The sequence below is a fragment of the Benincasa hispida genome, chromosome 11 (assembly GCF_009727055.1).
Source record: "Benincasa hispida cultivar B227 chromosome 11, ASM972705v1, whole genome shotgun sequence".
Lineage (NCBI taxonomy): Eukaryota > Viridiplantae > Streptophyta > Magnoliopsida > Cucurbitales > Cucurbitaceae > Benincasa > Benincasa hispida.
Window position 1 is genome coordinate 50,982,954 of NC_052359.1, and position 15,694 is coordinate 50,998,647.

Consider the following 15,694-nt stretch of genomic DNA (forward strand, 5'->3'; position numbering starts at 1 on the left):
AAATTCCTTTCTTTTCTCTTTTTGGAGGAAAATTCATTGTTTATAATCCACTCCATTTGGATTCCAGTGTTTTGAGTCGGTCAATATCTCGTGGTTAAGTTTAGGATTTATACCTAGATTACTTATCCTTTCCCTTGACTTCCATTTCAATTTACTCATCAAACTGACGGTAATAGTGTGTTTTACAGTTCTATAAGAGGGGAACATGTCTCTTTTTACCGCAACATATGCAGAAGCTCATTCCTCTTTGTAGCTTAATCGATCTTCTTACTATTTAAATAAATAATAATGGCGATTCTTCCTTCCCTAACTATGGTGTTAATGGGTCGTACTGGAAATGGGAAAAGTGCAACTGGAAATAGTATTCTTGGAAAAAAGGTGTTCACGTCAAGAAAAAGTTCATCCGGCGTTACAAAAACTTCTACCTTGGAGAGATGTGTACGAAATGATGGGCAAATCATAAATGTCATCGATACTCCTGGTATGACATTACTAATCAACACTCTGTTTGATAACTATTATTTAGGTTTTTTTAATATAATTTAATCTTCTTTTGGTAACTTCTTTTTTTGTTTTTAGTTCTTGTTTTTAGTTTTTGGTTATTGAAAATTAAGCAAAAATAAAATAGTTACTTAACAATGCTTTAGTTTTTTTTTTCTTTTGATTTTGAAAATTATACATATAAACACTAATTTCATCTATTATTTTATATATCTTGTTGTATTCATTTTAGAAGTATTTTAAAATCAAAGTTAAAATTTGAAATTAAAAAAAGTAATTTTAAAAAACTTTTTTTTATTTGAAAATTAATTTGTTGTTCTAATGCCGTGATAGGAAATACAAAAACCATGAGTAAAAAATTAAGAAAAAATTTCCTTAGGTTGTTATTTATTTATTTATTTATTTTATAACTAAGCTTAAAACACACTATCACTGCTCATGAATTTTCTTATTTTCTTGTCTTCTTATTAGAAGTGCTTTCAAAAATTGTCTTATACTTGATTTTGTTTTAGGAATTTGACCAAAGTTTTTTGAAAAATAGTTTTGGGAAACTTGATTTTATTTTGGAAAAAGTTAATATTATTGAAGTATATAATTCTCCCATTCATATTTTTTTATACATCATTAAGTGATGAATTATTTTTATCTATAGGTCTCACACAATTCTTAAATGTTTATTTTATGGTAAATAACGAATGGAAGGTCGTAATACGAAGTTTTTTCCATACCACATATTTTCTTTAGTTTGACTAACAATAAACATTTGTTAGTTAGGGCAGATGAAAATTATGGTAAAGAAGTTATAAGAAAATAATCACAATTTTTAAAAATCAAATAATTATCAAATGATCACAATCAATTAAACTTGACTATAAGAATTGAGACTACACATATATAAGAATTAATGCATAAATAATTTTTAAATGAAATCTTAATAAATGGTTATGACCATTTATGTGTTCAATTGATTAATTTATAATTTTCAAATGAAATCTTAATAACAATCCTTATTTTCAACCATTAATCAAACAACAATAATATATATAGAAATCTTTTGACGTTGATTTCTCACCATGCAAAAAATTATGAAAAAATGTGTAGGAATGTTCGATTTATCCAATGGAACAGAATTCACCTCAAGAGAAATAACCAAGTGCATAAAATTGGCAAGTGGATGCATTCACGCAGTTATTTTAGTTTTTTCAGTAAGGAACCGATTCAGTCAAGAAGAAGAAGCTACCATTAAAACCCTACAAAATACATTTGGGCCCAAAATTGTTGATTACACCATTGTCATCTTAACGGGAGGCGACGAGTTCGATGACGGCAATGACATAGAAGATTACTTGAGCCATGAATGTCCTGCGGCTTTGAAAGATATTCTAGCTGCCTGCAATAACAGATGTGTGATTTTTGACAACAAAACTAAGAGTGAAGCAAAGAAGGAAGAACAAGTGAATGAGCTTTTGGATTTGGTGAAGGAAATTATCGACCAAAATGGAGGAAAGCCCTACAGACCTCCTTTGATTTCTAATAAAAAGCTTGAGAAGGAATTTGATGAAGTCAAAAGAAAGCTTGAACAGTCTTGCACGCAAGGCATTTATTCTGATCCCAAGCTTCAGGAAAAGTTGAATGAGGTAGATCCTACATCCTTAAATCTATCATTTTTTCATCAATTTTTATCCAATTAGATTCTGGATTTAATTAGTAAAGTATTTTTTTTTTAACTCAACTCAATTTTTGCTAATTTCACCCACAGAGTAAGTTAAAAACCTCTTTAATCTCACTAATTTCAGAAATATCAAGTTTTGTACGAATTTATATTTTATTTAGTACACAAATTAACAATTGAATCATTTGTTAAAATTAAACTCACAATGTTTAATAAAAATGAAGCTCTAATGTTGTTTTTCTTTTAAACTTAATTTTTAATTTTGTATCATACATGTGTTTTATAATGCTTATTAATTTTGTAATTATTGTAATTTCAATTATGCTTATTAATTTTGTAATTTTTGTTTCATTTTCTTTTTAAAATTTTTATATTAAGTATAAAAATGAAACTATAAGTATTTTTTAAACATTAATTTCAAGAAAATAAACTTAACTGAGTTTAAGTCTCTTTTGACATAAAAATTTAGTTCACGCTCGAGGCAAACGACATGTTTCCAAACAAAGATTAGAAGATGAAAGAGAAGCACGTCGTCAAGTAGAAGAGAAAACACAACGAATACAGAAACAATATAATGATGAAATTCAGAAGCTCAATGCTTATTAATTTTGTAATTTTTGTTTCACCCGTCGAGGTTGAGCAAAATTATGAACATGATAATCTAATTCAACCAACACCTCATAATCTAATTCAACGAACACCTCATAATCTTGATCAGCCAACACCCGTCGAGGTTGAACAAAATTATGAATATCCTATTCTAGTTCAACCAGCACCTCATAATCTAATTCAGCCAGCACCTGTCGAGGTTGAGCGAATTTCTGAATGTCGTAATATAATTCGATCAATAATTAGAAGCCTAATACGTCTACTTAGAATGTTATCATAAACATTGTAATTAGTATGATTGCATGCATTATATGTGTAGTTTAAATATATTTAAACCTTATTTGAATAAGGCACTGCCATCTTGATGTGTCTCTTTGTATATTGTATTGTTAAATGATCGATATAATGGATTGTTATCATATATATCATATATGTTATATATATTTCAGTTTGATGTTTTTCATGTGAACAATGGACTATTAAAATATATTAATTGTATATTTGAGAGTGATTATGAAATGGTTAAAATAACTTTTATCGATCATTTTCAAAATTATTGTACAATATATTTTTAATCATTCAAAGCCAAATTTTATGACGGAAAAAATGTGTTTAAAAGTCAAAATTACACGTTTCAAAGTGATTATGAACACAGTAAAAGTAATTTTAACAATTTCCAAAATCACTAAAAAACATGCAATGAATAAGTCATTTTAATATATATATGTATTTTGTTGGTTTTTTTACCCATAATATCAAATTAATTAATTAATTGATGTTTTGATAATAACAAAGTTGCTCTTATTCACCAAAAAGTTTAGTGTTTTGAACTGTGATTATGTAGAGCTAACAAAGCTGCTCTTATTAACTAACAATTTTAGTGTTTTGAAGTGTGATTACGTAGAGTTGGGAACAACGAATTCAACGCAAATAAACTTAACGGAAAAATCCCAAGCAAATTCTTTTTCATCAAAGTAAACAATTGAAAGGTGTCATTTGGAGCATGGGAGGAATGACACATGTAGACTTTTGATTTTTTTTTATTATTTTTAAAAAGAAAATGAATTTAATATTATTTTATGTTTGTATCCAAGTACTAGTTTTGATGTATAGTAAAATTTTACTTTTTGTTGAGTTCTAAAAGAAAATGATTTTAAAAAGTAATATTATATTATGTTTGTATTAACAACTAGTTGAGTTTAAATTTTTACCATTCAATTTTCCTTTATCAATATCCAATGGCCCAAATTGAATTTGATTTTCACTTACCCATATCTTGTTAGAATCTTCATCCTCTCCGAAATTAAAACAACAATTACACATTTTTTATAATCCTAAAAACCATCATGTTTACTCTCTCAAAGCTCTATTTTTTTCTTTTCATCTTATTATTGCGAGAGAGATATTATATTGTGAGGATGTATTTATTGAGTGCTCAAATTTGTGAATCTACTCTTTACGAGAGTTTTTCCTCATCTTGTTCTTCATTTCCAAATCATTGTAAGGGTTGCTTTTCATCCTGGGAAAAGATTGGTTTTAACGGTTTGATCCTGGGAATGATCGATTTTGTTCTTGCGTCTGAAAAAAGAATGTTGTAGAGGTCTGACTCTAAGCCGTAGAAAGAGTCAAGTGTGAGTGACATATCCAATAGGAGTTTGGGAAGGGGATGTAGGTCGGTTGTACCGAACCATTATAAATTTCTTGTGTCAATTTCACTATCCCTCTCATATTTAATTTTGCAATTAATTTATTATTATATTTTATTTGCATGAATTTAATTCCTATAATTTATTTTTGAAATTAATTGTTCACATTTGTCTATTTAGGTTGGCTGAATTTATCTGTGCATGTTTATGTTACCAACCTTGTTATGAAAATTAAATTGGATGCTTGAATTTGTTTATGTCACTTTATTGGTCATTTAAAGTGAATGTATATGTATGAATCTCTTATTTAAATTACTTATTTTTCAAAAAGTATATTAGTTTGCTTAATTTGGCCCATATTAGAAAAAAGTTTTAATTAGCTTTAATAAACACATTCACTCTCCTCCCCTCCCCCCTCTAGGATTGTCATATTGGTCCTACATATTTTAGAGGGGGAAATGAGAAGAGGTAAATAACGTAACCGATAATCATTTTTTAATTTTAAATGACAAATAAAAGGTAGGGGTATTTGTGAAGGAATTGAAATCCTCAGGGAAATGCATGAACGTGTGTGCCTTTGAAAATCGTTTTGGAAATTCATGAAAAATAAAGAAAGAAGAGGACAAACATATTGTCATAAGCATGCTTTTTACAGGAATGAGAAGACTTACCCTCGACTACTTTATTAAAAAAATCCTTCTCCAAAACCACACAAACAGGCACGACACCCACGTACAGTCACGAACTAGACACTACCACTTGTGATTTCTTGCTATTCTTCGACAAGATTGAGATGGTGGGATCTCACATTTGGTAGAGAAAAATTTTGCATAGTACTTTTCTGTAAAACCTTTTAGAGAGAAATCTTGTGTGTGTGAGAGTTAAAATCTACAAAAGAACTCTTCTTCTGTGTACTTAAAATCACATAGCACTTCTTTGAAAAACCAGAAAGATGGAATATTGAATTGGTTGGAGGAGAAGTTATAATTCCCCTCGACCAATATGTAGAATAACTCCCTTTAGGGGTTATTTTCATTTAATAATTAATTTAATATATATATATATATACATTAAATCAAATCAAATTTAATATATATAGTTAAATAAATATTAATTAATTAACAATTAATTAACTAGCAAAGTATATATCATATATTTAATTTCATTTGAATCATATTCAAATAATATCCTCTCACATAACCTAGAGGTTTAATTTGAATCTCATTCATATAAATAATATTTGAATCTTATTCAAATATTTATTTCTCTCATATAACCTACAAATTCAATATGAATCTCATTCATATTAATTTAACCTATATATATAATATGAATCACATTCATATTGTTTAATATTTGAATCTTACTCAAATTCAATATTCTCTAATGTAATAAAGTATAATTTTGAATCTTATTCTAAATTGAAATGTATCTATATACATTATATTAATTGTATCTGATGCAATTAATTCTCTTATTTAATTCGAACAATTCAAATTAATCCAAAATTATATGATTCTTGTTTTACCCTTAGTGAGCTAGTAAGAGTACCTAATGGACTTACATAATAGAAACTCAATTTATACGAGATTAATTAATTAAACTCTTTAATTAAATTAATCAACTTTCATTAACTTTAGATCGCTCCACTAAAAACCCACGGTTGCACTCCTCGCATTGTATACATATTTCTGTGTCCATGTATATAACCAATCAACAGTAAGTCAACCCTTCACGAATCGCTCCCAATTACATTGGGGTCAAATTACCGTTTTACCCTTGTAATTACATATAACTCCTTAAGTCTCATTGATCCTCTAATGAACAACCTATTTATGGTTCTACCATAAATAAAACCCTCTTAGACCAGTGAGAAGGAGGACCCCATTGTTCAAGACTCGGAGTCAATACTTAAGTGAACAATTCATCTGAGTACCCCAAAGATGAGAAGAAGTTAATTCCATCTTGTGTAGCTATGTTTCCAGCTCCCTACTTGGACAATTCCCCGAAAGAGTAGGCTTATAAAGTTGACAGACTACTGTCACCCATATAAATAAAAGGACTATCCATGCACACACACACACACGTACGCACGCACACACACACACACGCATGCACGCACGCACGAACGCACACGCACACACACACACACACATACATTCATCAGGAAACGCACATTCACTCTGTGTTGCGCAGTCTCGTACGCACACACACGTGCGCGCACACGCACGTCCATACGCACGCGCACACACGCGCACACACACACACATCTACACACACGCGCATCACCACACGTACGCGTGCACATACACACACGCATACGCACACACACACATGCACGCACACACGTCCGCGCACACACACACACACACACGCACGCACGCACGTACGCACACACATATATACACACACACACACAATATTAATTATATCTTATATAATTAATTCTCTTTAGTAATTTGACCTTATGGACCTATAAATTGGAGCTTTAATGGCACTTGATTAATTAATTAAACTTTTTAGTTAGATTAATCAACTTCTATTAACTATTGATCACTCTACTAAAGACCGAAAACTATACTCTTCGCATTATAGATATATTTCTAAGTTCATTGTGTTGGGGTTGATTCCCTAAATCTCTTAAGGTCCTATAGTTTGTAAATGTATCGAACAAACTCATTTTCTATGTAATAAAATATATGATATTTTATTCCATATTTTTTGTTGCATTAACCACAAACCAATAAACTAACATTCAAGGTTATCTTGTAACTTAAACATGTATGTAGAGGCATACGGGTGGATCATGTTTAAGTGATAACCTAAATGGTCTGTAGTAGATGGATAAGGTTGGGTACCTTATCCTTGTGACACTACGAGTATGACCCGCTTTGTAGGTATTACAATTATTGTAAAATGCTACAAATGATTTGATCCTGATCATTCATGTATAGACATGTGAGCAGAGATATTCTATACAATGGAGTTTGTATAAGACTGGACCACGAAATGCTTAGTCTCATTATATAACACCGTTCATAATAGAGACTTACATTTCACCAGGATGACCATAGGTAACATCACCTGAATTCTTAGTGAGTTGTGAACTCCTGCCTATGAGGGTGGTCCTTTGATTTTATGGTGAGAGTGGCCAGATCGCCGACTCAACAAGCCTACCATCTTGGGGATTGGTCTGATTGAGGAGCTGGGAACACAGCTACACAAGAAGAAATTCACTCCTTCCCTGAGGTCGGGGTAAGTAGATAAATTGCTCCCTTAAGGGCTGATTCCGGGGCTTGAACAATGTGACGCCACACCCTCTCCTGGGCCGAGAGTGGTTTAGTCATAGTTGGACTATGATTTATTGTTCGTTAGTGGGATCAGTGGTACTTAAGGAGTTAGATGTAACTATAGGGGAAAAATGGTAGTTTTGGCCTAACTGTAGTTACGAGCAATTTGTGAAGGGTCATCGTACTGTTGATTGGTTATATCCAATGGACACATAAATAAATCTGTAGTGCGAAAAGTGCAACTGTCGGTCTTTAGTGGAGTGTCCGACAATTAACGAATGGGGAATAATTTAATTAAAGAGTTTAATTAATTATTCGTGTACCGCTGGAGCTTCAAGCTACAGGTCCAGGAGGTCCCCATGGTAGATCAATAGGATTAAATGAGAATCAGTTTTTGGATTAATTTGAATTGTTAAAATTAATAGAGTTATAATTAAGTTATTTTAATTATATGTGATATAATTATTATAATTTATTTGATATATTATAGCTTAACTGGGAGGAAATAAATATTTGAATAAGATTCAAGTATTATTAATATGAATTGGATTCATAATTGTTAAATTTAATATAAATGTAATTTATATTAAATACCATATAAGAGAGAAAAGAAACTATAGGTTATATTGCCTGTGATACAATATTGAATCTATAAGTTATATGTTATATTTGATATAATATATAATTTAATATATCTATATATATATATATATAGATATATATAATATGATAAATTAATTATCATATTTATATTTATATATATTAAATATCATTTTTCTTTTATTTGGAATAAAAACAAGGGAGCCTCCCCCTCTTTTCTCTCTACCCACATAAATGAGTGGTTGTGGTATTTTGGTTTTTTGAAAGACAGGAGAGAGTCTCCTTCTTCCACAATCTATTCTTCGATTTTGATATTGGAAAACAATAGAAGAGTTCTGTGTGCAAGATTGAGTTGTTGGTGAAAAATTTCAAACCTTCCTCCTTACTATTAAAATTCCCTTATTCCAAAATAACTAGAGTCCATCATTCCTGGGTTCTCTACCTGAGAATACCGAAGAAGTTTTTGCGGTAGTGTTCGTGCTCTTGATCAAGGTTTTCTCGAAGAAAGTCTTCAAGGCATTCGTGTGTCATTCGAGGGATTCTTGAAGGTTTCTAAAACCTTTTTAATAGTATGCTGTAATTTATATAAATGCATATCTAGTTCTTTATTTAATGTAAAATTTACATTCAAAGAAAAATGGATTTGGGACGATCTTTCTTCTGCTCACGGTTCCCTTCAATTTGGGATCCTTCAGTTGGTATCAGAGCCAGGTTGCTGGTTTACTGATCCCAAATTTTATTTTTTTTATTTTTTTTTATGTTGAATCGATTTTACAGTGATGGTGGGTTCTACATACTCTACATTGTATTTAACGTTCATGTGATGAATGGCTGTGAATGTGGTTTTGTTGATGGATGTTTCGGGATAGGATACTTAGTTTTAAGGCTTATTTTCATTTACAAATTTGGTTTGTAAAGACCCCTATTTTTGGCATAATTATACTATAGAGTCTGTAATTCATTGTTTTGAGTCGCTCATGCTATTCCTAGGGAGCTTCAAAGAAGAAAAGAAGAAGACGAAGCAGTTCTACAAGATCGTGTAGCTTTTGCTAAACGATCTTATAGCTTTTGCTACACGATCGTGTGGCTAATGCTACAAGATTGTGTAGATTTTGCTACACGATTGTGTACCATTTGCTACAAGATCGCACAACAAGTTTGCTACATGATCACTACAAAGAGTTCATTGAAGTGCAGTTCGGTTCGAGTGGTTCAAGGCATGGTTCACCTATTTAGAACCAGATGACTTTTACTCATGTAACAATTAGCCTTTTAAGTTTTCTTTTAGGTGTCCTCTCCCGATCCACTAACTGTTTATATTAAATATACATATGGTATATGTTTTTTTTTATTATATGTCATATTGTGTATCATATATTTTTAAAAACCCACATAGGTTATGCATTTATATTCATGCACCATTTTATATTATAAGTGTTATAATATACGTATATGCATGATTTAAATTATTTAGCATGCTCATGCATCATATAATATAAATGTTATAGTATATGTATGCATGCATTATAACATATCCTGATGGAACACGAGACATACGCAGCGGAATAAGGATCTAATTACACTCTAATTGCTTTTAATTAAAAGGAAATTAGCATGCAAATGAAGGGAAAAAAACAGTAAATTAACATGGATAGAACACAACCTTTGTAGCTCCCGAACGACGCTTTTCCTCGCTGAATCTCGACCAGAACTCTTTCGAACCACTACTAGAGCTGACCTACTATTCTTTGGACTCAGAATCGGGTTGTTGGACCCAATGGATGAAGAACTCGAAAGAGAGAAAGAGATGGAAAAGAAGATGGAATTTTGGGTTGGGTTTGGATTTCTAATTTTTCTCAAAAGTAGTGATTTTTTCAGCCCAAATTTAGAAAACAATTTTGGCAAAATGGCAAAAGTTTTTAATCCAAATTGAAAAGCCCATATTTATAGAAAAAGGTCATGCAAAATTGCATGAAACAAATTCATAAAAATCCAACACCTAGAATCTACTAAGTGGGCTTAATGTCTCCACTATAAACCAACACCTAGCCCATTATTTTGTTAGTGGAATTACCCAACAAAAGTTTGGATTTTCCCACTAACTTTAGTCAAAGGGCAAAATAGTCATTTTGTCAAAGTCAAACTTTGACCAAAAAGTCAACATTTTGACTTTTTATGATTTTTTTCGTGTGGACTAATTTTGACCTCCCGAGCATGAATCCACATTCATATTTTCTCGAAATTCAAATCACATTTGAATATAAGGTTAGTCAAAGTTTTGACTTTTCAAAGTCAAAAGTCAACTCTTTGACTTTTTGCACATTTGACCATTTCGTCATTATTCGAGCTTCCGAATATGAACATATTCATATTTTGATATTTAAATCACATTTAAATATTAAAGCTGTATCTCTAAACTGAAAAATCAACTACTATATGACATACACTTGTCGGTTTCTCTTCTTCACCTAATTCGAACAATCAAATTATTCTATCATACTGTTCTAAGTTTATTCCATATGAGCTAGTAAGGAATCTAATGGACCTATAGATCATGACTCCAATGATCCGAGATTAGCTGGCTAAAACTCTTTTAGACGGAGCTAATCAACATTCGTTAACTAACGGGTCATTCCACTATAATCCCGTAGTTACACTCCCCTCATTATAAGATATATTTGTGTCCATATTAATAACCATGATTAGTAAGCTAATCCTTCACAGGTTGTTTTTGTAATCTCAGCTGGGCATAAAATCCGTTTAAATCCTAAGACTACATCTTGTTCCTTAAGTTACACTGATCCTCTAATGAACAATGGTTTAAGGTTCAACCTATAAAACCGAACCCTCTTGGGCCAAGGAGAGGGTGGGGGCCCCTTGTTCAAAACCTGGATTCAGTACTAAAGGGAACAACCTATCTACTATCCCTATAACGGGTAGGAGTGAATTCCGTCTTGCACCCTATGTTCCTATCTATCCACCTGATCTTACCTCTGAAATGGGAGGCTTATTGGGCCAGCGATAATGAGTTGCCCTCACCTATGCAGATCTAAGGATAATTTCAAGTGAACAGAAGTCCATAGTTAGCTCAGGATTAAGATTAAGTTACTGATAACGGGTAGAAATGCACGTTATCATAGTGCTAAGTTCTTAAACAATATTGGATTGTATTGATGAAATATGTTAATTTGCGTCCATTAAGCATCAATTTCATAATATTGCGGTCGCATGCGTTCATCTCATTAGAACAGTTGATTTTTCTATTTTTGTGCAGAATATGCGTTGACGTAATGCAAGAATTGTGATCATAGGAAATCTTTGGTCGAGCGCAACTTCACCGCAAGGCTTTGCGATGATCGTGCTCGCAAACATTCGCCCAAGAAGGATTGCTGCAATTTGGTCGGTGCAACATGGTGGGTGCATCTGGGTGAAAGACTAATTAAGCACGATGGGATATAAAGCTGATGACAGTCGAATCTGAATTAAGTTAACAACCGTTAATGATCAAAAGTACATTAAGCTTTTCGGTGACAAATATTCAATGCATCAATTAGGAATTAAAGCTGTCCCATCTGTACAATCATGAGAGAGAAGCCGCCTTTCACCATGGATGCTCTAAAAATACCAAGGGTAGCCTTCAAAAAACACTACAGGAATTCTGGCTTCTCCAGACGCCATATATCATCGGGAGAGTGTGGAAAATTCATCGGGAGAGGATCTCCCGATGCATAAAAGGTTGTCAAGAGTTTGGTCGGGAGAAATCCGTCGGGAGAGGATCTCCCGACGAACTTTTGAACGGCGTCGGGAGTTAGGGGGAACTCCCAACGCTTAGTATACGGCGTCGGGAGTTCTTGGAATTCCCGATGGGCTACACCGCGTCTGGAGTTCCCCCTAACTCCCGACGCCACATAGGCATTCGGAATTCCCCCTAACTCCCAACGCTGCGTCTGTCTCTTATACACATCTAGATGTGTATAAGAGACAGCCACATAGGCGTCCGGAGTTGCCCCTAACTCCCGACGCCGCATCGAGGGATCCTATATGGATAAACAATTCAATTTCCTATATGGATAAAATTTAATATATCGTTTGTAATTTTTAAAAATTTGATCTGAAATCCTGTGAAACATATTATACCAAATAAAGATTCACATAAAAGAAAATGAAGCCCATTTTATAACAATTGATTAGTTCACCATTCTTTAGTTCGAAGTTCATACGCACGTCTTTGTTCATAGTTTTCTTTCATTTTAAGGCGGACGCGAGGGAGGAAGTTGTGCCGGCAGATCATTCCGGTAAGCTTGGTAGAGCGCCAAAAGCTTCAAGGACAGAGAAAGGGCCGACCCCTGCGGGAGTAGGAACATCTTTAGAATCGAATAGAGACTTCAGTGTAAAAGCTTCGGTCAGCAAGGAATTGCTACCAGGCTCTCTACCTTTAACTTCCATTGTTATTTTGTACTCAAACTTATTTATAAAAATAGAATTTCCTTCTCTATATATGTTCACTCCCTATTATTTACGCTTGAGTAGCTAAACCAGTTGAATGGGTTGAGAAGCATTTAGCTAGCACAACTAGGGAATCTTCATGCTATGCGATTATCTTGTATTATGTATGCTTCATTCGTCCATTAGAGATACTCAAGAGGGTAGTCTAAGGATAGAATCTAGACTTGGGAAGGTCAGGTTAGAATCTAGGTTCGGAAGAGCCAGGTTAGAACGCATAATCAAGAGATAGAAGCTTAGGAATAAGTACTATTTGTTATCAATGCATCGCATGCATCCTAGAGATAGGATATGATTGTATGCAGTCACCTTGCTTTTATGCATTTTTCATCATCGCATAGGACATGAGTAGATACTTAGGGATAAGCTCTATGGACACTTTTGCATTCAACACATGCATCCTAGACTTAGAAGCATCGCATTTTTATTGGAAAATGACTTGTTATGCATGGTTGTAACATGATCGCATAGTCTGACACATTCCCAAGTAACGCTAGCTAAAGACCTTCTCAACCCATTCATCGCATACTCATTGCATCTATCACACAACTTCCTTTTCTCAAATTTGCTGCATTTGTTATTTATCTTCATTAACTCAATCAAAACAAACCATCAATTAATTTATTTGGTTACTGCAAGGCTTTCATAAAAATTACCAACGTAATCTGTTTTCACAAGTCCCTGTGTTCGACCCTGGACTTACCAGGAAACTCAGAGGAATTTACACTTGGATTCTGCTGGGGAAACTTGAGTGCATAACGCAATTTCATCAACGCATAGCATCCACATTTCCACTTCATAAAACCAAGAATCAGTTACCTAGGTCATCAATTAACGAAATAGTTAGTTTTATAAATAAAACAGCATTTAGAACGTAAAAAGTGACTATTTCATGGTTTAGTCTTATGAAAACTTATTGTATAGGATGCCCTCACTCACATATCTCTATATGAACGATTCAGGATCACATCGTTTGTGCTAACTACAAAGTGGGTCGCATCCATAGTGTCCCCAAAACAAGGCGCCCAACCTTATCCCTATATTATAGACCATTTTGGCTATATATTTGAACTTGATCCACATTTATGTCACTACATAAAGTTCAAACTACATTAAATAGCCTTAGGACCTTAGTTTATTGGATTCAAGATTATAATTTCATTAACAATTTTATCAAAAAACAAAACAAAATACGTTTATTAATTTACAAACTACGAGTCTTAGGACATAAAATCCAACATATCCATGCATCATTATAATTGTTACAATATATGGTTGAATGAATGTATGGAAGTATGCTATAGTATGATTCATTACCTAGTTATATAATTGTTATATATATTAGTAATGAATGGAGATTGCATGAAGCATGATATTACCTTGTGTTAATTTATAAATGTTATGATTAACTGAAGTATGTCAAGCATGCAAAATGTTTTAATTGTGTCATTTATTAATAATCATTATAACTAAATGAAATTAGAATTAAAATCAATAATTAAGAGTTGCATGCAAACCTTAGGCTATAATCATTTTTTAAAATTTGTTTTAAAATATGATTGAGATAAACCTAAGCTCACATTTCCAATAATGAGATTAGAAATCTTAGTATAATATTTTAATTGGTTTAATAGGATTAAATTGATTCTTAATAAAAGATTAAATATGTAACAAATGTATCTATAAGAGACATTTAGTCTAAGGTGGGTTCTGGCTAGGCTGGGGCACTTAAGTTGATGGAAACATCACACCCCTACCTGGAAAGGTGAATTAGATAGATTTGTTACATGCATGCAAGTTTGATCGAAGTCTATTAAAGAGTTGAGACTTCAATCAAAATTGTTTAAACATAAAAAACAAGCTTTGCGTTTGAGCAAATTAAACAAAGACTTAGATAAAATCAGTAGTCGAATTTTTCCCAAGTTAATTATGAAGGAACTCTTAACGAAAAGCATCCATGAGCTCGTTCAGATCTTTCCGATTTCATCGTGACCGAAATACAACACATATATTCCAACAGACAGTTATGCAAATTAATACTAATTAACGGCATGCTTCGAACACTAAAAAACAAGGGAAAGAGTTCTCATACCAGTTCAAGACCCTCTTCACACATTGAACTCAGAAGCAGCAGAAGAACCTCTACTCACACTCTATCGCTCAGCAAACCAGTCGGCAGCAGCAGCACGATCGTTTACACGAATGGTAGCAACACGAACAAGTGAACAGCGGCGACGACACCACCAGTTGGAGCCCTTGGTATTCTCGGAGTAAGAATCCAAAGTGTGGTCTTTGGTGAATTTGGTAGAGGTTGGAAAAAAGACGGATTGTGTAAACGATAAGCAAGTGGGAGAGAAAGAGCTATCGTATAGCTAGTGTGCTTATCATTTAGAAGAAGCTACATGATCGTGTAGGTTTTACTAATCGATCGTTTAATAAAAGGTAGACGATCGTTTAGAAAACACGGCACGCTATGCGATCGTTTAGGAAAGCTAAGCGGTCAATTAGGGATGGGCGTGCAATCGTTTAGGCGCTGGTGTGTGATCGTTTAGACGATGAACGACTATCGTATAGGCTCTCAAGATAGGCAATCGTTACATTTTCACACCGATTGCAAATTTTCAAACTTTTTTCAAAATGAAACAAATTTTCATTTTATTCTTTGGTTACAATAACCGACTTTGGATTCTCTCACTAACGCACGGTTGAGGAGAGGTTTTCGGCCAATTATCATATAATTAACCAATTTAATAATTAATGAATATAATCATATTATATTCTTACCCTATAGTTTGATATCACATATCTACTATAGTAATTTCTCCTCCACTTGATATAAATCATATTTATATCTAATTTCTACCAAAATAATG

At 32.9% G+C, this 15,694-nt stretch overlaps 1 protein-coding gene across 3 annotated transcripts; it reads left to right on the top strand.

The window, feature by feature from the left end:
• The first annotated feature begins 205 nt into the window (after nucleotides 1-205).
• LOC120091419 (immune-associated nucleotide-binding protein 9-like) lies at nucleotides 206-2,771 on the top strand. 3 transcript variants are annotated; one of them, XM_039049439.1, is made up of 3 exons: nucleotides 206-481; nucleotides 1,699-2,138; nucleotides 2,643-2,771. In XM_039049439.1, exons 1-3 carry the CDS (start codon nucleotides 289-291, stop codon nucleotides 2,682-2,684), a joined length of 675 nt encoding a protein of 224 aa, XP_038905367.1. In that variant the 5' UTR covers nucleotides 206-288; the 3' UTR covers nucleotides 2,685-2,771. The 3 variants fall into 3 exon arrangements, with proteins under 3 accessions (XP_038905367.1, XP_038905368.1, XP_038905366.1); XM_039049440.1 differs by having other exon boundaries at nucleotides 1,708-2,138; XM_039049438.1 differs by having other exon boundaries at nucleotides 207-481; nucleotides 1,603-2,138.
• The last annotated feature ends 12,923 nt before the right edge of the window (nucleotides 2,772-15,694 follow it).

Excerpts from the sequence above, each read along its gene's own strand:
- LOC120091419 (XM_039049438.1), top strand. The coding sequence starts at position 289 with ATGGCGATTCTTCCTTCCCTAACTATGGTGTTAATGGGTCGTACTGGA. Across the intron at positions 482-1,602 it reads AAATGTCATCGATACTCCTG|GAATGTTCGATTTATCCAAT; the intron begins GTATGACATTAC and ends AAAAATGTGTAG. Across the intron at positions 2,139-2,642 it reads TTCAGGAAAAGTTGAATGAG|TTCACGCTCGAGGCAAACGA; the intron begins GTAGATCCTACA and ends ATAAAAATTTAG.